Genomic DNA, 24,581 nt, shown 5'->3' on the forward strand with positions numbered 1-24,581 from the left:
AGGCAAACAGTAGTCTGTAGCTAAGCTAACTGTGCTAAATGATTGATAATGGTAGACACAGTCTACCCACCGCTCGGAGCACTGGACTGTAAATTGACACTCTTGTCTTTTTCTCTCTATATCTCTCTATTTTTTTGTTTTTTGAAAACCTAACTATTATTTTTCTTAGCAGCATAGTAACTGTCACAGTTGTTCTCGTCTTCCACTGACTGCTGCTGCTGCTGACTCACAAACCATTTCATGCAGATCAAGGGGGGTGTTCAGGGCAAATATAGATGTGTGCTTTTTGGTCTGGGAGGGGTAACATTTGAATTTTACTTTTACAAAATGTTTGACCCACGTCATGTTCGACATGTTTGAAATCAAAATGTTTGACTTCACTACTAATGAACTGTTTTAAACTTTTGCCTTTTATTATCTTCTTTGAATAAAATAATGAAAATTGCCTTAACATTTTTTTCTCTCACATTATTCAAGTATTTTGCAAATAGAAACAAAATTAGGTAATCCTAATTGACCTAAAACAGAAAAAGTTTATTATTTCACATCAGAGTGGAGAAAGTGTCTTTTTATATAGTGTATGTGAACGCCTGGTTTCAATTGTGTATGCAGGAGTTGAGTCCTAAGCAATCTAAATAGACTGCTTAGCATTATAACTCTCTTAGCAATTGGAATAAGCTACAGTTCATAAAAACAACCTCCTCTCTTATTTGAAATAGTTTTTTTTTTATTAACTGTGAAAGTTTTTTTTATCATTAAGTTGTTGTTTTTTTTATCCTGTTTTTATTTGTATATTCTCCAAGGTATTTATCTTTTCCAACCATGTTGCCAGAATTGTACAACTTAACCTGGTTACAGTTGGTTCCAATGTTCGTCACGTAGTTGACATTTGGGAGTGAACTCTCCCACTGATATATTTTAGATGTAGAATGCAGTGTGTGTGAGAATGAGTGGGAGTACACCTGCAGGCTCTCTATGCATCTACCTCTGTGTGACTCCAAAGCCAACAGTAAAGCTAAAAGGCTTTGCACTCTGTAACATTAAAGCTAACAATAAAATAACTCCGTACTTATTATTTCTTGTTGGTATCCCTGGGAAGCTGACATTTTGTGGTAGTCACAGAGCTTAACATGGGAGCAAAAAAGTGGAGAGCCATCAAGCTACATACAACATTTAAAATGAAAACAGCATTTTGAAACTCTATTTTAAAATAAACTTTTGCATTTTAAAAACTATTTTTAAGAATAGAAAACCCATCAGATCTAACTTCTGAGATAGACATATCTGTAGATGTATTTCCAGGTAACACCTCACACTTCTTCTGTGTCCAAATTGACCATTTTTTTCTACTTTCTTCTTCTACTAATGTAGAAGATTTAAAATGTACGATTGAATCTGATGAACAAATGGTTAATGATGTTTTGATGGTTGCAAATAGATAATGAGAAAGACAGGCTAATTAAAAATTTTATTTGAAAAGTCCAAGTTTTGTATTTGTTGTGGTAATTACTTAGGATGTAAGGTGTTTTGAAGTGGATATTGTAGTTTTGAGGTGATCTCAAGGTGCTCCTGCCCTGCCTGTTGGGGATTTTATTCCAATAATGCCTTGGCCTTTTTCATATACCAGCTAAAAAATTGAGAAGGTGAAGCTGAATAGAAATATGGCAGAGGACACTCATATTTCCTCTCCTGACCTGTAGCCTTGCAGATGTGGAGTTATTGCACCGGTGATCCTTTAGAATTGCACTTGCCTGTAGGATGTCATTTGGCCAGAATCTATATGAAATAACTAGTTTGCTTATCTGTCCCTGCGGGACTCTCACCTAATCAGATAACTCTAAGTAGATAATTCACGAGACTTCATACAGAAGGGAAAAACATGCTTTGTGAACAGGGGAGGCCAAATTACTAATCTCCATGCCACCGATTGAGGAAGAGGGCCACATAGATCGTGGAAGAAAACATTTGTAGTTGTAAGGAGGTCTGTCTCAATATCACATTTCGCAATTCTTTTCAGTACTGGCACCAATTAATCACAAATTGCGAAAACAGTTTTAAGATACTACTTTTGTGTTTATAAAAGTCAGTGTAAGTGAACGTGGCAGATAGGGAGTGGAGGGCCACTAGGTCCATCTGAATTGATTCATGCTCAGTAAGTATGCGCCAATTTCCTTAATTTTGGAAGATTGGTTGATACCTATATGTGAAGCCCATCTTATCCACCGATCTTATCTACATCAGCAAAGGTCTAACAGTCAACCACTGCCCTCTTCTGCTCTGTACTGATAGAGGTCTTATTGACAGACCCAACCACCAGGTCATGTCTGCACGTTTGCAGTCACCCCACTGTTGCCAACTCAGTGACTTTCTTGCTATATTTTGCGACATTTCAGACCAAAGAAATTGGTATTGGCCAAAATTGGCATTGTTTTCACTGCATTTACTCAAACTCAATCTTTTAAATAATCAGCATTTATATTGAGCAAAATAATTGGGATCATATATATATATATATATATATATATATATATATATTTAGACAGTTTAAGTCCAAATAAAAGCTAGGATATATCCATATCTATATGTCTAGAATTTTCTGTTGTGCAGATTTAAAAGACTATAAAAAAATCTTTTTGAAAGTAACCCAAAGAAACATTTCCAGGTATAAACTATACACATTCATATTAACTGTTCTTTAACTAGAATGAACAAAGAGTTTCTTTGCTGAGCATTTAGATTAATGCTGTGGCTCTGCGCAGGATTTGTTGTTGTTTTTCTGTGAGTCTCTAAGTGCCAGGTGGCCATGTTTGTGAGGCTAAGCAGTGGAGCATATTCTGCATAAGGCGGATGGTAATTACCAGGTGTTCAGCCTTGGCAGAAGTACTGTGTTGGTTGTTGGTCACCATTGGATGTGTTTACATGTTTTGATGTGTGTGGCTACAGAATGTAACGCCCCTTCCATCTCTTTTTTTTCCTCAGCTGTTTGAACTGCTGGGACCAGAGGGCCTAGAGATGATATCCACCCTCCTGCAGAGCAGAACAGCTATTGTTGACTCCTTTCTCTCCATCCCAAATGAAAAGACAGGATACCTACCAGGTGAGACAACATGGCAGTTTTGGGATCTGATCTGTTCCTGCGGTTTACATGAACTTTTTCTCCTATACTGATGCACATATGGTACTGACATGTTTGCTGTCATTTCAGTCATCTTGAGTGAATTTCATTTTTACTTCAAAGCCCGTCTTGTATGGCATTAATTCCACCTAATGTCATCTTAGATATTTATTTTATGTAGGATAGAGGTGATGTTTTATAATGTGACTAGTTAGACTATAAGTTCAATCTTCATACTCTTCTGTTTTTGCACAATAGAAGCATGTGTAAGCCATTGTTTGTTTTTCATAACAATTAGAGCTGACCTTGGAGATCTCTTTAAAGTTCACAAAACATTTGGAAAGGGTTTTGTCCCGTTTTTTTTTTTTGTTTGTTTGTTTTTTAAAATCTTTTCTTAAAGTAGTTTTAGTGGAAATTTGGCACAGGCCAGTTGCACTAATCCTCCAAGCTATCTAAATTTTCCCACCAAGGGACAATAAAGGCTATTTCTATTCCATTCTATTGTGCAATAGGGGTCTAGTTATGACTGTGAATGACTAAGTGATTGCTTAGGGCTTTAATAATAAGACTAGTATTTTAGACAAAAATGATTAAACTAGGGCACCACTTGATTATCAAGAAAATACCCAAATAATAATAACATAATAGAAATTCTGTCTCTGTTATTGTATATATAAATACCTGCCTGATAAGGCTTTGGTTTTAAAATAATAGATGAAGTCTAGCACTGACATTGTCTGAATGGCAAGATACTATGCATGTGTATGGTATAAATATAGACATATGGTTTGGTGGGGATTGGAACTGTAAATAACAGACTTTTATGTAATTCAGTATAATGAAAAAGCACAGCAGACCAAAGTTCAAAGTAACATTAAGTTTTAACTAGCAGGTTACCAATCATTATGCTTCCTCACTATTCTCTACTTTTGCACTTATGATTAGGTATAGAAAGAGCCATTGTGAAGGTATATTTATCTCAGCAAGTTAAAATTATCACTGATTGCTTTTCAGCTTGACCAATTAACTCGACCGTTTTGGAGCTTGGAATTTATGCTGTTGCTCGCTTTTCCACCATCCGGAAGTCTGTCAGTAATTTATGTTATGGTAAATAGGTCAATTGTCAACCATTGACAGGGTCAGTGATTACATCAAATGGGGTGTTGTGGCTCAGGCATAATGTTAAACTCTACATATTATCAAATACAACCTAAAGCAGTGTAATAGGTTAGCTGACCACGTAGATGATGTATTGGTTGAAACATTTAGAACAAAATCTAGGAAACACAGAAGATAAAACAACACTTTTTCAATTATCTCAAGGAGACGGCAAAAAAATATCATAGTAGTTCTTCATCAAGCAGTTAGAACAGCAGTCAACATACAGACTGCTTTGTGTTTCCTTCGTCTCCCTGTTTCTATAATCAACATTTATATTTTATCATTAAGTAATTTTATCTAAAGGACTTTTCAACAGAGGAAATCACATTTTAAGCATATCACAATACCAATCCACTTTTAGGAATACAGATGCAAATTTTTCAAATAGACATGGTGAATGTGCTTCCTGCTCTGTGCAGAGCACTGATTAGGACTGCATATCTGTCACTGTGACACAGTTACTGAACATTGTGTTTACTTTATCAGCAACTTCCCGATTCTTATAATTTATCTTCACTACTTATTGTGGGCTTTTTTATTTCTTATTTTATTGTGTATTTCATAAGGACAAATACAAGAAACGTAGATCAAGACAATCTAATTTCTGTATCACACTGTATATAGCTATGACTAATTCTCAACACCTGTCTCTAGGACTTTTAAACCCATAAATGACAAGTTAAGCTCAACGGTAAATACTAGTACCGTACTAGTTCTAGTAAGTTGGTAACATTTTGAAAAAGTGATATTAAACAATGTATTTAAACTACTGAATCAAAAACAATTACAATATTTAAAATGAATACAGTACATTGGGTGCATTCATTTGAATGTGTGGTTGTGCAGGTTGGTTGTCTTTATTCTCCTGCTCTGAGTCAGATTCTGGCTCCAACATGTAAGGTTGGACGGACAAGTCTTCCGTTGTTGATATTGTTGATATAAACTAGAATAAAAAGTTTCTCTGCTGGTACATAATCGTATCACTGCTATCAAACTATAAAAATGGCTGAACAGGGTGGAGTGGAATACTCTGAGACGTGGAGGGGGGCAGGGCATGAAATGTCTCATTCACGTTTGAAAAACACAGCAAAACGAGAAGATCTAAAACTCATCAGAACAAAAGTTATTCACTTTGAAAAATGCTTGTTGGAGGTACGAAGACATCTGTACCAAAGTGGTCAGGTTCTTTGGAGACAAAGGGAAGGTCTTCTCTTTGCAGCTGTTGCCAGGTGAATGGAAACCTTTGGGTTTAGGGGGATTTGCAATCTTTCGACGTGAGAGTTTCTTCTTGGACTTCTCCAAGATGCTCAGAAGGTGAATGTTCATCAGCAAGGCCAAAAAAATGCATGCAAAATTTGAATTTTTTTTTTCAAATTTCAAAATCCTACCAAATATTGTGTTCAAGATGCAATATTGCACATTGTGAAGTAATGATGATCATTAGAGACGACCATCAGCATGTTGTAGATATTAGTTGACATTTAAGCAAAAGAAATGGAAAATTAGATTGTGACCATGCATTTATTCTCATGCTTTCCTCGGCTTTTATTAGTGTTGAAGCAAAGTGATGAAACACCCCCGCCTCCTCAATATTTGTATCTCGATAGCAAGGACTCATTTAAGACAGTTACTTCTGGCTGGTCTCTGCTGTTTTGTAAAATCGTACTTGAACGACCTGTACATGTATTGCGCTTTTTGAAGCCAAAGGACTCCACAGTGCAACACATTCCACCTTACCGTCTCTTTACCTTGTAAATGTTTTTCTGCTGCATTAAATCTGTGTAAAATGGTTTCTGTGATTGTTAGTCGACAGTTTAACCAGCAGAATAACTAGCTATTTTGATACGTTTTAAACCAAAGAGAACCACTTGCATTTGTATTTATGCATATATGGTACTTTAAAACTCAGCTGGTGTTGTTGAAATTTTGAAGAACCCAGATCAGCCTCAGAAATTTCACTTGGCAGACAGCTTTTGAGATTAGTGTTGCCTTGACGACTGAGGGTGAAGTCATGAGGGGTTAAAAAAAGGCTGATTAAATTTTCTACTATTTGCATGCCATGAGTAAGAGTGGGATTTAGAAGGAATGCCTGTCTCTTGCTGATTAGCTTTTAAATTGCAGTTCACAGCTTGGCATTCACATGTTTACAAGAGAACAGATTCTCTCAGTGGCTCCTTTCCACATTTCACTGGGGGTGGAGACACATTCTGTCAGAATGGACATTTTAGGAACATCACATCAAGATAATAATAATTTCATTTTCAAATGATCAGACAGATCAGTGATTATCTCAATCTGATGGTAGTTAAGTTTCTAAAGCATTTTTGATCACTTCAAGTCATTAGTTGTTGGGGTTTGTTTTTCAGTAGACTGTTTTAGAGTTAGTTGCTCTGAAGAGATGTTAACTCTTGTAAATATTGACTTGTTGGTTACTGGCTTTGTGAATTTAAAACCGACATGTTTACTCAGAAGTCTTACCTCTACAACTGGAAGTAGCTGTTTGTCTTTACTTCCTTATTCAAAAAAATTACTTCCTTTCTTCCCCTTCTTTCCTTCTTTCTATCCTTTTTTTCTTCCTACTTTCTTTCTTTTCCGTGTTGGCCACGCTTCCAAATATTAAATTCACATTAACAGTTGCCTCGTTCAGATCAGCACTTCTCTCTTAGCAGTGGAGGATGGTTGTTTATAGCACAGGCAATTCTGGTAAGTTTTGTAGTGTCAAACTGGTGCAAATGCCACGGCCAATCTTTAGTGATTATGTAAAATTTAAAGCATGAACACCTCCAGGAAGCAGTTGTTTCTCAATAGATGAGAGCCCAGGCCCTCTTTATGAAGCACATCGTGTAGATCAGGGTTGGAAATTGAAGTTGGTCCAGAAACTGCTTCTGTTTATTTGTCCAGAATATTTTGCAAATGCATCATTTATATTTTTTGGATCCACCAGATTCTCACCATTATTTAATTTGATTAAATATATGGCCTGATTTGTCTGTAACTTTTTAAGTCTCCAAGCTAAGAGTTTTCCTGCCTTCTCACCCTGATTGTAATGTGATTGTTTTAACCACAGTAGATTAGTTGCTATTTTGTTGATAGTGAGCTCGTTATATTCTGATTTTAGTAAAAGAAGTCTCCTATAGTTGTCAGTGTCATTGCAATGATACATCTGTTCTTGCAATTCTTTGATTTGTTTTTCAATGTTTTTTAGTTTATTCAAATCCAGTCTTGATTTATGCCTAGTATAACTCATTATTTCCCCCCTCATATAGGCTTTAAATTCTACCCATTTTATTGATGCAATTGTTTGGTTTGTATTAAAATTGAAATTTTAATACAAACTTTTCTCTTCAAGAAATTCCTCAAACTCTTCGGACTTAAACCATTTAGATTGAAAACAAAATGGGATTGAAAATCGGCAATAATTTGGTAATTTTATTGATAGAATAACTGGGGCATGATCAGAGAGTAGAATAGCTTCATACCAATATTTTTGAGCTGCAGATAATAGACCGGAGGAGACCAGAAAAAGTCTATTCACGAATAAGTTTTAAAGGTGCTTGAAAAGCACGAATACTTTGTCTTATTCGGATAAAGTTGTCTCCAAATCTCCATTAAGTTAAGATCTTTCATACATTTCTTGATAGTTTTTCTGGCTTGTTGGTGGGACATGACAGAACTATTTGAATGGTCTATTGCAGGATTTAAAACACAATTGAAATCTCCACCAATTATAAATGGACCGTTATAAGCTGACATGGTTAAAAACAAATTTTGGTAAAAGGCAGGATCATCCCCATTGACATACAGACATACAAAGTTGACCAATGTGGAGATTGTAGTTCCATTAAGAATAATAGATCTCCCTGACGGGTCAATGTATTTATCTTTTAGTTCAAATGGAGTTGATTTGTGAATCAGTATTGTGACTCCCCTGGCATGAGTTGTAAAATTAGAGGAGAATACCTGACCAGGCCACCTAGATCTAATTTTACTTACATCCTTTTCAATCAAAAGTGTCTCTTGTAAGAAACATGTTGTAGCTTTCGTCTGGTTGATCCTGCCCATCACTTGTTTAAGCTTAACCATTTTGTTCAGACCTCTAACATTCCAACTAGATATATTAATTACAAGACAATCAGACATAAATTGTGTAATTGGAGTTGTAAACAAATAAAATACATTGGCCCCTTCTTATTCTCACATTCAAGTCATGTAAAGTCATCAAAATACAGTATCCAGAGTGAGCCCTACATCCCAAATCTCCACATATTTACCCAAACGAAATGTGGTATTAACCCCTTCTGAACATTGAACTCGGGTTATATGAAATGTTGCATCTACTAAGTGGGTAACGTAAAAGTCTGCACGCATAACGAAGGTCATGCATAGGTTGGCTGGCAAAAACAAAAAAATGCTTTGACCAAAATATCAATAGTTAAGACGAGATTTGCTAACAAATACAAAGGTATAATATAGAAATATTAACAGTAGTGTTTATGCTTCTACATACAGAAACAAAACGTGAAAAAACTGAGTTACTTTTAGGATTCATGACAACAAATTTCCCAAAAGAAAAAATTGTCAACTTACAATATTGTCCACCAATAATTGTTCCTTTTATATCCACTGTTCCGTAGTGACGCCACGCAAAAAGAAAAAAAAGCGATGAGTATAAACTATGTCTTGGAGTTGTCCTCTGCCTGCGAGCTTATTCCATCAATATATTTTTTGGCCTCTTCCACGGACTTGAAGATCCGGCATTTGTCATTGTGTGTGATGATAAAATGGGCTGGATACAGAATGCCATACCGGACTTTAAGGGCACAAAGCCGGATTTTCACTCCATCAAAGTGCCTCTGCAGCTTACGAGTCTCGGCCGAGAAGTCAGGAAAAAATGTGACGCGGTGGTTCTCATAGTGTACCTCCTTCATTTTCCTTTCCTTTCAGAGTTGTTTCCCGGTCCCGATAGCTCAGAAACTTCATTATAACAACCCTTGGAGCTGCAGGTTTGGAGTTAAGGGGTCCGATCCTGTGAGCTCTCTCCGCAAAGTGGGACGAGGTGAAGTCCTCACCTAGTGTCTCTCAGAGCCACGTCTCCAAAAAGCCACACAGATCAGATCTCTCGGAATTTTTAGGCGGCCCGACCAGTTTTAGGTTGGAGCGCCTGCTCCTGTCCTCTTGCTCCGCAACTCTGTCACAAAGCACCTCCACCGTTTTCTCCAATGATTTAACTCTTCTTTGAAGGGAAGTGACATTATCCTCTGCTTGCGAAATTCGCACTTCTGTTTTCCCAATTCTTTCAGTGAGCGATTGCATATCTCCTTTGATATCCTTAATTGCTTTCAGCATATCAGCAGATTGTTTATATCCTTCAGCAAGCTGATTGCTCTGAGAATATAACGGTTTTTTGGCGCTTCTTGAGCCTCAACCGAGTCAACCGGCGCCGTCACATTAGCATGAGCTACATTAGCTGCATTCTCTTGTGGAGCCGTTTTAGTCGGTTGTTGGACAGGTTTATCATTTGTCGGTGGCATGATCCCCAGTAAATGTTTTCCCGTTAGCAAAACAGGCGAAATTGCGAATATTGGTCTGACTTACGGATTAATTTAGAGGATTTAGCAGCGAGCCATATGCACATGCACCTTTTCGCTGAGACGCCATAACCGGAAGTGGATCAGTGACTTTTCTACAGAAACCTCGTCTTGACTTCAGATTGAGTCGTCTAATTGTGGCAAGACTAGCCTACTTGCTTTGTTGACCTCTCCTCTCTCTTTAGAAGTATATACCTATAAATGAAACCCTCTGCTATATAACTCCCTGAGAATCTGGGTGCAGTGTAGGAAAAGATTTGGGTTACATTCTATGTCATTTAAAACTCCTATCTCCTCAAATCATATGTTCTCACCTTCTATGTCTGATTCTGCTTTTAAAATTTAGAAAAGAAATGGATTAAGTAAAATTGAACACCTTTTTATCGATGGGACATTTGCATCGATTACACGACTCATGGAACAGTTTAATGTCCCGTGTACACATTTTTTTGCTATTTGCAACTATGGCATTTTGTGAAGAATAGATATCCCTTATTTCCCAAACTGCCTGAGGAAACCGCTCTGGATAAAATATAGGTATACACTAGGGCTGTTGTAAACACATATTGTTAGTAATCGAGTATTCTATCGATTGTTCTTACGATTAATTGAGTAATCGGATAAAATATATTATAAAATATTAGTAAATCTGGCATAACACCGGTGTTACTATCGGATATCAATATCAGTCCAATTTTTCATTTTTGAGCATCCCTAACAGTAACAGGGGGCAGGCGAACGAACCAATGTAAAATGGGGGTGGAGGGGAGGAAATAGACCAGGGGACTGTAAGTTCAGGGACCGGTAGACCAGTGGACGAACGTAAGAATGGTGGGAGTACTACGGGATATTTACTGCACCTTCGTTCGTCACACTCAGAAACTCATCTACCAGCTATCTACCGCCACGATGATTTCTGACACCCATTTGTTGAGACCGGGATGATATTACACTTACACTGTAAGCATCAACTGCTCAGCCGCCCGCCGAGTTCAGTCTATCCGTTCACCTGTATAAAATACTCCTGCAGCACTCTTCCCGCTGTTCGCTTTGAACCAGCAGCTCTCAGAGGAAAAGAAGGCTGCCATAGCCCAGGCATCGCACCAGTCATTTTAAGGATGCTTATTGGTCCCCCAAAAACGATGAAATCATCAACCAATAAAATCCTCACGGGCCGAACTTGAAAATTTGACATTTTGCCGCTAACACTTAGCTTTCGTCAACAACTCAGCGGCAGAAGTCAGAGCTCCAGGCAATGCAAATAATGTTCCGCCTGGAACATGTTGCGCTAAATAATAAAACTTAAATTAACAAAGCTTTGAGTCAGGTAAATTTTCCTCGAGGAATTGTAATAATCGAGGTACTCAAATCATTCGAGGAATCGTTTCAGCCCTAGTATAAACATTCATAAGAGGGGTGTAATTAAAGAGATTCACAGTTACATTAACAGATGAGCTCTGGCAATCTATTCTTCACAGGGTAAACTTCTCTTCTCTATGTGCTAGACAGGAGCCCATAGACATGGGCTCCTTCAATTCAAGATCCTGCACCAGTTGCATATCTCTAAAGAAAAGCTAGCTAAGTTTTAGCCAGGAACTGATCCCTTGTGTAACCGTTGCAAGTCAGAAATGGGTTCCCTTATTCACACTTTCTAGGCGTGTTCAAAACTACCTTTTGGACATCTATATTCAATACATTCTCAGAAATATACAATGTTAAATTTGGCCCTTCTGCTCTAACTGCAATTTTTGGAGTCATACCTCCGGATATTTTATATTCCAAGAATAATTTAAATACAGTAGCTTTTGCTACACTGATTGCGAGACGTCTTATACTTTTGAGGTGAAAACAGGAGGCCCCTCTTACACATGAACAGTGGCTTACAGAGCTAATGAGGTTTTTGCATTTAGAAAAGATGAGATGTACATTGGCAGGTTCAACTGCTAAATTTGTCAAGACATGGCAGTCATTTTTACAATACTCATTCAGGATGAGTAACTCATCGTAACCAAATCCCTGCTATATTTTTATAGTTAGCTGTGAAGTGGACAGATTTTTGCATTTTGTTTGTCATTATGATTTTTTTTTGTGTGTTTTATTTAAGTATTTATTTTACTTATTTTTATTTGGTGTATGATTTCTATTATCTGTTTCATATAGGGGTTTTACATATTAAAGTGTACAGCGTTGTATAAAACTTGAATGCTGTAAAAAATGTTGTGAAAATTGATCAAGTTAAAAAAAGAAGCTGCACACAAAGCTGCATCTAGTTTACCACAAATCCAGATTTCTAAAGACAAAGTGTACGGTGACACTTCTTGACATACAGCACTCGCTCCTCCTGGACGAGAATGTAGCGACAATCGCTTATGATAAAAAATAATAAAAAATAAATAAATAAAAACACAGCCATGTCATACATAAAAGAGTGCATAGCTGTCATAATTAAGTTTTGTAGTAGGAGTATACTGTACTGTTTGATAACTAGGATCATTTGGAGTGTATACCTGATTTAACTGAATTGTTTTGTAAAGTTGTCTTTGAAGACATTTGTTGTGAATCGGCGCTATATAACTTAATGGAATTAGATTGGTCTCTCAGTAAGGACATTCAGAATATGGAGACAAGTGCAAAGTTTAGGTCAAAACTATCTTTCTCCATAGGTCTACTAAATATAACATTTGGCTTCGGTTGACTAGAGTGATTGACAAACTTGTACCATTGTAAAAGTACAGGGAGGTGGGTTCTGATATGTTGTTTGACAAGCTGCTCAAAACATTTTGTTGTTATGAGAGTTTGCAGTGGGGCTGTAGTCATTCAGGGGGACACAGCAGATGTTTTCCTTCCTGTATGGAAGTAGAGGTTTTGTAGGATTGATGCCATTATGAAAGCAATGTTGATAATGAGTGTCAGTTTTATTTACTTTGCAGTAGTTAACAGAAGATTATATATTGATTTGTAGTGATTTGGAAGTTTTCACATTCTATTAAGCCTAGGGACAATACTTTCCTTTCAGGGAAATTTAACCCTAATGGTTGGTATTTGACCGTTTGTGACTTAATAAGTGAAGTTTATTTATAAAGCCCGTTTTGAAGACATAAAATTGCAAGTTGCTGTACTACAAAACATTATAATAAACACAATAAAATCATAACAAAATCCTGTGAAAATAAATCCGTTTTTAGTTTTTTTTTTTTTTAAAACTCCATATAGTCAACAAAAACAAAGCTGCAGTCTTAGAGCCACTGACTGGAAGGCTCTGTCCCCTTTAGTTTTCAGCTACGTACATGACACAACCAAGAGATTCATGTGTCTGGAAACGAAGGCCATGAGCTGCAGAGTATTTACTTGGAAGCTGGGAGCCAGTTTTGGCCAGATCATCAGAGCTGTCATTTTTACTGATGATGCAACGTGGTGGTGTTGTCATATTTTAAGAATCAAGATGCTTAGTGAGAAGTTGTCAAGTTGCTAAAAACTCTATCTATAGGAGTGTGTAAGAAAAGTCTGGTTAAGAGCTTTCTAACCTTCATAGTTTGTAGAACATTTTTATATTATACATGAAGATATGACATTTGATTGTAGATTGAATTATCTTCATAATTATCTGAAAGACTACAACTTCAAATGTGCAAAAAACACCTTCAAATCAGCTTGTAACCAAACATAAACTATCCTGGTGGTGCTCTTGACTGCAATTATACAACCATGATCACTTGAGGAAATGAGAATCCTGCACATTTGGAGGCAATCTTTGTGAGAGACACAAAATAAGGCACATTAGTACTCTGAGAGAGCGATCGCTTAGGATGGAGAATGGCTTAGACAGAGGAATTGGTGCATAGAGGGTGACAGAGTTAAAGGGGTTGGGTGTGAAAGAGGTAATGGGAGGGAGGCTAGGAGTGACGGGAAGAGGAGAGCTGTTAGAATGAGTGGAGAGCTGTGCAGTAGGTAGAGCCACTAGATGAGATAAAGAAGAAATCATTCAGTCAATCAGCCCAAGCCCTGGTGCAATCATCAGATCTCATCTGTTTTCAAGAGCAATTCTGCCCTTTATTGAGCTGTTGTGTCTAAAACAGGGGAGACTGTAGTGGAGAACATTAACCCATGCATTGCCACCTCCATGTTCATTGGAGCTAAAAATGAGAAATAATAATGAAGAAAAGTCAATCTTATTTCTTGGTTTGGCTCCTGTGTAATCAGTCGGAATTTTTTTTTTTTTGGCTGTTGATGCTTATTGATGCTGAGGTTATTCCTATTGCATGAAGGTCATGTTAAATAGATTGCCATTTTGTTGTTATATCTAAACATATAATACAATACTCAAAAACGTGTTTCAGACTTTGCTGTGTTTTTCTGGCTAATGTTGTAGTCTCTTTTGAACATTTATTTAAAGGTATACAACATTAAGTCAAGTGTGGGTAAAGCTTTTTATAACTTACTATACATTCCACAAATGTCTTTTTGTTTCCCAGATGTCAGCCGAAAGGTCAGTGGTGAAATGACCAAGCCTGCCTATGGTTGCCAGGTGATCATTCAGTCAGAGAAGGAGAAACAAATGATGAAAATCTACCGGCGAGAAGAAAAGAAAGAGAAAAAGAGAGCCAAAGGAAGTGATGATGGTGACTTCTCAGAGGCTGTCATGACCTTTGACCCCAAAGAGATGAGAGCTCAGCGGTACATCACTTCCAAACTTTCTCTGTCCCTTTTGTGTTGTTTTTGTCTTAAATCTGTCTATCTCTGCTTTCACTCCAAGGAGTCAGGAAAAAATTAGACAAGATTATGTATTTTTCATGGCACAACTTCAGCTTTACAAAAATCCAACTAAGAAGATAAACGGTCAAAAAACAACAGTACAGTGACTCTGCAGCTTGTCACATGTCCTTTCCTGTGGAAGATTATCTTGAAAGTTTAATTTCAGTGGATGACAAAAAGGAGCAGTGATCTCTTTACTTAGCCTGGTTAAATTCAATGCAATGTGAAGGAAGATTAGTGGAGAGGTAAGCCTCAGATGCCTCTCACATGTGTTTTTATATTAATCATCCATTGACGGGAGCATTTATTTTTGAATAATGGATTAGGTGGAAGGGTTATATTCAGAAACAAAAGCCATTTTAGCATTTTTTGTATCTGTTGAATTAAATATCTTATGGAAGTTATGTATAATACTTGTGAGCTATCAGTATTTTGCAATAAACTACATTGAGAACTTTCAAACCCCCAAAACTCATTTTTACTCAGATTCAGTGTAAATATTTCCATTAGAATGGGGAGTGATTAAAGTGGAATAGGTATTTGTTGCTGCAAAGTCTCTGGTTCTGTGGTGCATGCTATTTCTGCACAAGTACTATAAAACAAAATCCTACTCCAGACACATTTTGTATACGTTTCATACAAATGGAACAGAATAATAAATTGATAGTGAATCTGGCACTGGAAGCAGGGCGTTTTAGGAGGAAAATACTTCAGTTGTTTCCAGAGCTAAGCCTTCTCTTTCTACCCTCAGACTATAGAAAAAGAAGGCAATATAATTCCCTAAGCAAGAACCAAAATAGCACAATTTTGCCAGCAGAGAAGAGAAGATGCACATTGGTCCTCAACACATATGGCCATCACAAGAAAGACACACACACAGATAGCACTGGTATGTTCGAACAGTACCATCCGAATTCAGCAAGCACTTACAAGAAGGTGGTCACGGAATTAAAAAAAGCTCATTGAGTTTGCTACCAGAGATGATTCCATGGTGAAGCCATTATATCCATATTCTTTTGTATTCCACTGATACACAAGTAAGATGTTCCACTGAGACCCATCTGCACCATGAACTGAGTTCTCTTCAACAATGGCTGCCATTTTAAGCTAACCATACATGAACTCTCCTGGTTCATGCAGCTTGTAATGTATTTCAGTGTGGATCCAGTTAATCACATACATACACAAAGTTTCTCTTCTCCTTCAAAAACTTAGCATGTAATTTTCAAAGTTGTAACACCTAATGGCTGGTGTTTTGGTACCAGTTATTAGGATACTGTCTCCATTGCACTACACACAGCCCTGACACATCTGCAGCATGACACTTACGTTAGAATGCCATTCGCTGATTTCAGTTCAGTGTTTTACACCATCATTCCGGAGAGGCTGATAGTGAAGGTCCACGATCTGGGACTTTTGACAATGTGCCTTTGGATCAGGGACTTTCTCACTGACCGGCCTGAGGTGGTGAGAATAGGGAACCAAACATCATCCACTCTGGTCCTCAATACAGGCACACTGCAGGGCTGTGTGTTTGGTCCGGTTCTTTATACACTGTTCACTCACTACTGTGTAGCCATCTACTCCTCTAACAGGGCTCTAAAGTTTGCAGTTGATTCCACCATAGTGGGTGTCGTAACAAACGACAATGAGAAACTGTACAGGGAGGAGACCTAAAACCTGTCCCAGTGGTGCTCAACAACAGCAAGACCAAGGAGGTCCACTATGACCTCCTTGGTCCACTATGACCAAGGAGGTCACAGTGAACAGTGTGCTGGTGGATGAGCTGTCCAGGAAGACAGTGCACCCACCTATTAGAATACAAAAGGAGGTAGTGGAGTGCTTAGACAACATCAACTTCCTGGGCATCCACATCACCTCGGACCTAACCTGGTCGCTGAACACCTCTTTTCTGACGAGGAAGGCCCAACAAAGAGTCGTCTTCCTCAGGAAATTGAAAAGGTTGGACTGCCTGCTCAGTTGCTCAAGAACTTCTACAGAGCTGTGATTGAGAGCATTCTCTGCCTCAGTATGACTGCCTCAGTATGGCAACTGCACAATCGAGGACAAAAAGGACTTGGCCCAGGTGGTGAAAACTGCTCAGTGGATTGTGGGGAGTCAGGTACCAAAGCTGGATCTAATACATACTGGCAGACTGCAAAGGAAGGTCTGTTGTTGCTGATCCTACCCACTCAGGACACAAACTGTTTGTAGAGCTATTGTCAGGGATACGGTACAGATATATAAAGTGCACAACCACGCCGCTAAAGAACAGCTTTTTCTCAAAAGCTGTGAAATCTATCTGTCCACTTTCCATTCTCTCTGTCACCTGCAGACACACCCATACCCTATGGAACTGAATAAAACTTTATTTACTTATCACTGAGGGTAGTACTCCAATGTCATTATGCGCTAGAAACATAATGACAAATAAAAATGTCTTATGTCAAGTATCATCAGTCTTAGGTTTTTAGTAGTTCTTTTTTTGTCCTGTTCCAATGTTTAGTGTAAAATTATAACTTTTTAACCCGTCTTTGTCTTACAGAGAGCATGTCCTGCTGAACGCACGTTATGAACCTCTTCTAACCAGGGAAAGAGTTTATGAAAGAATCCGTTATCCAAATGTATATGACAGCTATGCTGAAGCGACAAAAGCACCTGCATTTGTTGGAGGAGCCAGGGTGAGTTTTTTGGTTTTCAAAAAAAATTGGAACTATTGCTTTGTTTCTATTAACCTTTGAGGGTTAGTTAGAATTGTTTGAAAATAGTTTCTGTGAAGTTATTAATATTAGTTTCTTTATCTCAAGTAATTCATATAACTATTAACTTTTTGAGAAGTGAATATATTCCTAAAAAAGGCTAACACTAATAAGCTAATCAGACATTTAGACATTTTTTAGGTGACTATAGCAGTTTAAAAAAAACCCAAAATAAAAATGTTCACAATGTCTACAATTCTCCAAGAGGTCGTCATGTTTGGTGGTGTTTTTTTTTTAAAGCATTGTTACTTGCACTACTACAACACTAGGGCATTCCACAAAGGGCCCACTCTGTTTTTGTTTAAAAAATGTTAGATCAGTAAGACTAAGTAATTACACTCACCGGCCACTTTATTAAGTACACCTTGCTAAAAGGGGTTAGACCTCCTTTTGTCTTCAGAACTGCCTTAATCCTCCGTGGCATAGATCCAACAAGGTACTGGAAATATTCCTCAGAGTCTGGTCCATGTTGACATGATATAATCAGGCAGTTTCTGCAGATTTGTCGGCTGCACATCCATGAAACGAATCTCCTGTTCCACCACATCCCAAAGGTTGTCTATAATTCAAAATGGCGCCGGCTTAGCTGGCTGCCTGCAGACGCAGCTCCCGTCGTGTGTGTGTTAATCTGTGTATATTTGCTGTAATCGATTAAGGATCCGTGCTTAAAGAACCCATAGATCATCAGTTAAGCTTCCACAATGGCTGGATGTGGTTCTGTCGGTTCTGTCGCTGTTGTCTACGGAGTAGAGGCATTGATTGTTACGGAGAACCTCGCCGAACGGAGTAGGGGCATTGTTTACACGCGTGAACAGCTGATTGCGCTGTGTAAGCCTCTGCTGCGGCACGGAGACAGGCCGGTGGTCCCAGAGGAGCTACGGAGGAGACGACGGGGCTGCAGGTCTGGAGTTAAACGGAGGGGGAAGAGGAGACGTCACAAACCGGCAATACCGGCGATTATTGTGGGGAACGTGAGGTCTTTGGGGAATAAGACAGATGAAATCACGGCGCTGGTTAGGACCCAGAAGGAGTACAGGGAGTGCAGTATCTTCTGCTTCACGGAAAGCTGGCTACACTCGCTTATTCCAGACTGCAGCGTGGAGGTTCCTGGATTTTCCTTGGTGCGGGGGGATAGGGACTTTTCCAAGAGTCGGAAGAAGAAGGGCGGCGGGATTGCACTTTATGTGAGTGTGGCAAACAGGCCATTTTGATGGAATAGTCGAGGTAAATTAATACTGTTTTGTGTTTATTAATACTGTTTTGTGTTTCGTTGTGTGTTATTTACTAGTGGTGTCGCAGGTTGACGTGGTTGCGGAGGGGGTCAATATCACTCCGCCGTTGCTAGGAAACGACGGTTGTGGAACGGTGGTGAATGTGCTTTTTTTTCTAACGGCTGTTAGGAACGAGACCGCTAACAGAGTTACTTTGTAACAATTACTAAATTAAAATGTTGCGGACTCAATCTCAATATCTCTTTTGATTGTTTGTCACCGTTACATGAGTGAGAGGTGGTGTAACCCCGGTCATGTTAACGTGAAGAAACAGATTTGTAGCCTAGACATTGAACTTCTGGCTGTGGGAATGCGGCCGTATTATTTACCGAGGGAGTTTACGTCCGCCATTTTGATCGCTGTTTACATTCCCCCATCAGCTGATGCAGCGGTGGCCTGTGACGTCATCAGCGCTACTGCAGCCAAACTACAGACTAAACACCAGGACGCCTTCATGGTCATCACAGGTGACTTTAACCATGCCTCATTGGACAAAGCGCTACACAACTTCCAGCAGTATGTTGACTGTCCCACTAGGGAAAACAAAATGCTGGATCTCCTGTATGCTAATGCCAAAGATGCATACAGCGCCACAGCCCTGCCCCCCCTTGGCAGGTCGGCCCACATCTTGGTAAGGATGACTCCCAAGTATGCCCCCTTAGTGAGTAGGCAGCCTGTGCGCATCAGGACGGTGAGGAGGTGGACACAGGAGGCAGCTGCGGCACTGCAGGACTGCTTCGGGTCGACAGACTGGGATGTGCTCTGTGGGCCTCATGGGGAGGACATCGACAACATGTCTGACTGCATCACAGAATACATCAGATTCTGTGAGGACACTGTCATGCCAGCCCGGACCGTGCGCTGCTTCTCCAACAACAAACCCTGGATTACCAGCGACCTGAAGGCACTTTTAAACAAAAAGAAGACGGCTTTCAGGTCAGGAGATAAGGAGGAGCAGAGGAGAGTTCAGCGTGAACTCAGAGAGACACTGAGGACATGCAAGGACAACTACAGGAGGAAGCTTGAGTCCAAACTCGAGCAGAACCGTGTGAGAGATGTGTGGAAAGGAATGAAGAACATCGCTGGAATGAAGGGGAAGGACACACAGATATCTGGGGGCCGGGATAGAGCAAACCAGTTCAATCAGTTTTTCAACAGGTTCAGCTCACCTCCTGCTACTCCCATACCACCACCAGCCCCCCACACATTCACACTGCCTCAAGTTGTTCAATCCACCTACTGGCATTCTCCAGCACACCACCTCTCCTTCAGCCCCCCATCCCCTCCTCTTCCCCCATCTCCACTGCAGACAACAACACCTACCCCCAGCTAACGGTGACTACAGGCCAGGTTGAGAGACAGTTGGAGCGATTACACCAGGGGAAGGCTGCAGGACCTGATGGCATTACACCACGGATCTTGAAGACCTGCTCCATCCAGCTGGCCCCTGTACTGGCACACATGTACAACCTGAGCTTCAGGCTGGAGAGAGTCCCGCTGCGGTGGAAGACATCACATGTGGTTCCTGTTCCCAAGAAGCCAAGGCCATCTGACCCAGAGGACTACAGACCAGTTGCTCTCACATCTCATGTGATGAAGGTCATGGAGAGACTGGTCCTGGCCCAGCTGAGGCCTCAGGTGAGGACGTTTCTAGACCCCCTGCAATTTGCCTACCAGCCCCACTTAGGAGTTGACGATGCCGTCATCTTCCTGCTGCAACGAGCACTGTCGCACCTGGATGGTGGAGGAGACACTGTGAGAATCACATTCTTTGATTTCTCCAGTGCCTTCAACACCATCCAGCCTCTGCTGCTGGGTGAGAAGCTGCGGAGGATGGGTGTCAACGACTCAGTGATCTCCTGGGTGACTGACTACTTGACAGGCAGGCCACAGTTTGTCCGTCTGGGCAGTGTCCTGTCTGATGTGGTGGTCAGTGACGTAGGAGCTCCACAGGGAATTGTGCTTTCTCCCTTTCTCTTCACCTTGTACACCACTGATTTCCAGTACAACTCTGAGTCATGTCACCTACAGAAGTTTTCTGATGACTCAGCGGTTGTCGGGTGTATAGGAGATGGAAGGGAGGGGGAGTACAGGACACTGGTGGACAGCTTTGTGGAGTGGTCTGACCAGAATCACCTGAGGCTCAACATTAGTAAGACCAGAGATTAGTAACCCTTCCTTCTGATTGCCTTCAGAAGGAAGAAGATACCTTCACGGCCACTAAAGATCAAAGGGGAAGTGGTGGAGGAGGTGGAGGATTACAAATACCTGGGAGTTGTAATCTGCAACGGACTGGACTGGGCATCTAACACTGATGCTGTGTGCAAGAAGGGGATGAGCAGACTCTATTTCTTAAGGAAGCTGAGATCCTTCAATGTGTGCAGCAAGATGTTGGAGACCTTTTATCACAGTGTTGTTGCCGGTGCCATCTTCTTTGCTGCTGTGTGTTGGGGAAGCAGCATCAGAGCCAGCGACTCTAATAGACTAGACAAAATCATCAGGAAAGCTGGTTCTGTACTGGGACTAAGGCTGGAGTCCCTGGAAACTGTGGTGGAGAGGAGGACACTGAAGAAGATTCTGTCTATTATGGACAATAAACAGCACCCTCTCCACAACATAGTGGACAGACAGCGGAGCACCTTCTCACATAGGCTGCTCCACATGCCATCTCACTGTACAATAAAAGCTAAATCATTGTTCTGCACTAATCAGTCCAATTTTGCACAACTGCACTGTGGCACACGTGCTGTACATATATTTACATATACATACTGTATCTGCATTTTTTGAATCTTTGCAAGGACTGCTCTAAGCTGCTTTTTATATTGACAGCATGTTATATTTTATTGTTATTTTTATTTTGTCTACAATTGCTACTCAGTGGTGGTTGTTGTGTGTCTTGTCTTTATGCTGCTGTAACTGCAAAATAATTTCCCTGCTGGGATGAATAAAGTAATTCCATTCTATTCTATTGGATTGAGATCTGGTGACTGTGGAGGCCATTCAAGTTCAGTGAACTTATTGTTGTGTTCAAGAAACCAGTCTGAGATGATTCACGCTTTATAACATGGCGTGTTATCCTGCTTGAAGTAGCCATCAGGAGATGAGTTCTCTGTACTCATTTTTATGACCATGTCTTTATGTTATGGTTATAAAGACATGGTCAGCAACTATACTCGGGAATAGGGCAGAAACGATTCGTGGAATGATTCGAGTACCTCAATTATTAAAATTCTTACAAAATATCTGCCTCGAAGCATATAAATTTTATTTTATTATTTAGATGGCCGGCTTATTATTTGTGTTGCGCAGCGCTAAGTCATTGACGGAAGCTAAGTGTTAGCAGCATAATGTCCAATTTACTGGGAGGATTTTATTTAACCGTCAGACAAGGCTTCTGCATGTTGATGTGCCCGCTGAAGCCTAGTTCACATGGCACAATTTTAAATGTTTTGCCTCGCTTTTCCCCTTGCGACAATCTTCAAATGTTCCGAGTTCTAAGATGGTCGCTTGCGATAATCGTATTTGGAAACAGCATGAATGTTTATTCAGCATTTTGTGCAAGGAATATCAACAGAAATGATACTGAGAGGAACTGGAGCGAAACTGGCAACGTAGTTGATAAACCGGGCAACTATTCAGCTATCATTAACATGAGATAATATAGTTATAACCATAAGACTGTTCATGCAGTCAGGATTCTGACACTAGCTCACTTAAAATGAGTCCATAAACTATCGGTATTGCTTCTACATCCGTGATTGTTTACTCTAAATTCACGTATGGTATGTTGGGGTTTTACAGGATTTTCTTCTTGAGTCGGGATGTTAACTCACGAACATCACAAAAGTGTGTGGTGTGTGGCTCCTGTCGTGTGGCTGGACACATGGCAGGCGCACCACACCACACGAACCGATTGAACCTGTTGTACTTTTTTGGCTTGTGTGTGGTCACAGAGGTTTGGAAAATCAGCTGACAATTCTAAAATCATGCCGTGCCCTAACTCACCTTAATAATTTTTCATGATGACCATGTATTAAAGTTATAATTTTCTGCACAGATGGTTATTTTCAACAAGAACCTGCAGAAAAAAAGCTTTGTAGCAACGGTCAACCTAATGTTGGAGTGGAGGAAAACTGATCTATTTTCTTTAAAGAAATTGATGTAGCTAGCTGCCTTGACATTAAATTAGAACAAATAAAACACTGATTAAAAATACTTTTTTATCATGAATCACATGTTTTGGTCAGGCCCTCTATGTAAGAACATCCTGGATTATAAGTGAAAATGTTGTTGAATGTTGTTCCTAGGCCTGTCGCGATAAACAGTAAATCAATTAATCGTACGATAAATTAAAACTATTGACGTCATTTTAATTATTGGCATTATCGTCTCTTCCGGCCCTTTTCTCTTTCTGTTGATGACACCGAATGAAAAAAAGGCTCAACTCCAGTGCTCTCCACTGACCCCCCCTTCCTCATTTTACTTAGTGTAAAGCCCAGCGCACACGAGCTGTAGGGCGATTGTCGGCCCATTTTCAAAACCTGACAGACCACACATTAGCCGACAGAAATCCTAGGTATAACGGTTCGATCGGGTCCGTTCCTGCCGTGTGGTGTCCAACAATGGGCACAAAATAATGGCTACAAGTCCAGTTAACTAATTTTAAAACCAGGCATTAATCAATGCTTTACTACAATTGTTACATGCAGTGGTGGCTGCATGTGGGATTCCTCCCAGTTCGGGTTGCTGCTGAGCTCCGGCGGGTTAAGCAGGCCCAGCTGGTTTCACTCTGTCTCTTGATGAGCAGAGTATAAAACTAGCTGGGAAACTGACTTTCGGTGCCTCTTGGCCAATTGGGCAGCATGTGTGCTGCAGCTTTGTGGTGCTGCAAATGAGGATTTTGGTCTACTAGAAACCCTGGTTTTCATTGTTATTCTCCCTTTTCTTTTCTTGTAGGTTTTCATTTTCATCTTTGAGTTTTCTCTGGATCCCCCAGAATAAACCCTTTAATTTTACCCTCCTGGTTTTTGTCTCTTAATTTTTCCTGGCTTATCTATTGTTACAGCCCCCCCCTCCAAAACCCCTAGACTGCCTTGGGGATGTAACAACAATCTACCTGCAATGCATGTTGCTAGTGTCAGTCCTGACTGAATGAAAATCATTATAACCTATTTATGTCACGTAACGAAGAACAGCTGAAAAGTTACTGGGTTTATCAACTGCGGTAGCAATTTCACTCCAACTCCTCCTCTTGTCATTTCTATATTCTTTGCATGTTGAATAAACATTAATGTCCTTTCTGTATCATCTCTGATGTCAGCTGGACTTGGGTTGCCAGTGTCAGCTGTTTGGGATTCCCCTCTGTAATTTCCCCTCAGAAAACACAAGGAGAATCCACACTTTCTGATTGGCTACCTGTCACATTCAACAGGCTGCTTTAAGCTCCCAGTCGGGGAAAACCCCTGATTTGGATCAGAGCGGCAAGGACGATCTACCATAACACACCACACAATCTTAGAAAGATCAATGTTTTAAGATTGTCGTAAGGGGAAAAATAGGAGCAAAAATCATGTAGTGTGAACTATTGCATCAGGTAGTCGATGTGCCCATCTTCTCTATTTGAATCTAATTATTACTGAAGGGCAACATAATATACAGACTTCATAATCTGCACTCTTTTGGTTGAATGCAGTATTTATTTCCACTTTGGCTTTATGTTGTTTAGTTTTTTTTTTCAAGTGAATTTTTTGTTAATAGAGACTGAGAATCCATTTTATTTTTGTTTTTGGTTGTTTTGTTTATTTTGTTTATCAGTTCCAGTGTTAAGTGTTCTTTTGAAAATAAAGTGTATCTATCTTTGGCAGGAAAACGCATGGATTATTATGTCATTTCCATTAAATCAGTGTAAAAAGTCGTCAAACAATATTATCGT

The 24,581-nt window shown here is 39.7% G+C and overlaps 1 protein-coding gene across 2 annotated transcripts in view; it reads left to right on the forward strand.

Annotated features, from left to right (window-relative positions):
* ascc3 (activating signal cointegrator 1 complex subunit 3) overlaps positions 1 to 24,581 on the forward strand; it is a 238,337-nt gene that overhangs the window by 25,313 nt on the left and 188,443 nt on the right. For both annotated transcript variants that reach the window (XM_028030745.1, XM_028030743.1), the window contains exons 5-7: positions 2,980 to 3,097; positions 14,337 to 14,538; positions 17,162 to 17,297. In XM_028030745.1, coding sequence (XP_027886546.1) covers positions 2,980 to 3,097; positions 14,337 to 14,538; positions 17,162 to 17,297 — 456 coding nt within the window. The remainder of the gene's footprint in view (positions 1 to 2,979; positions 3,098 to 14,336; positions 14,539 to 17,161; positions 17,298 to 24,581) is intronic.

Source organism: Xiphophorus couchianus, chromosome 11 (assembly GCF_001444195.1).
Source record: "Xiphophorus couchianus chromosome 11, X_couchianus-1.0, whole genome shotgun sequence".
NCBI classification, from domain to species: domain Eukaryota; kingdom Metazoa; phylum Chordata; class Actinopteri; order Cyprinodontiformes; family Poeciliidae; genus Xiphophorus; species Xiphophorus couchianus.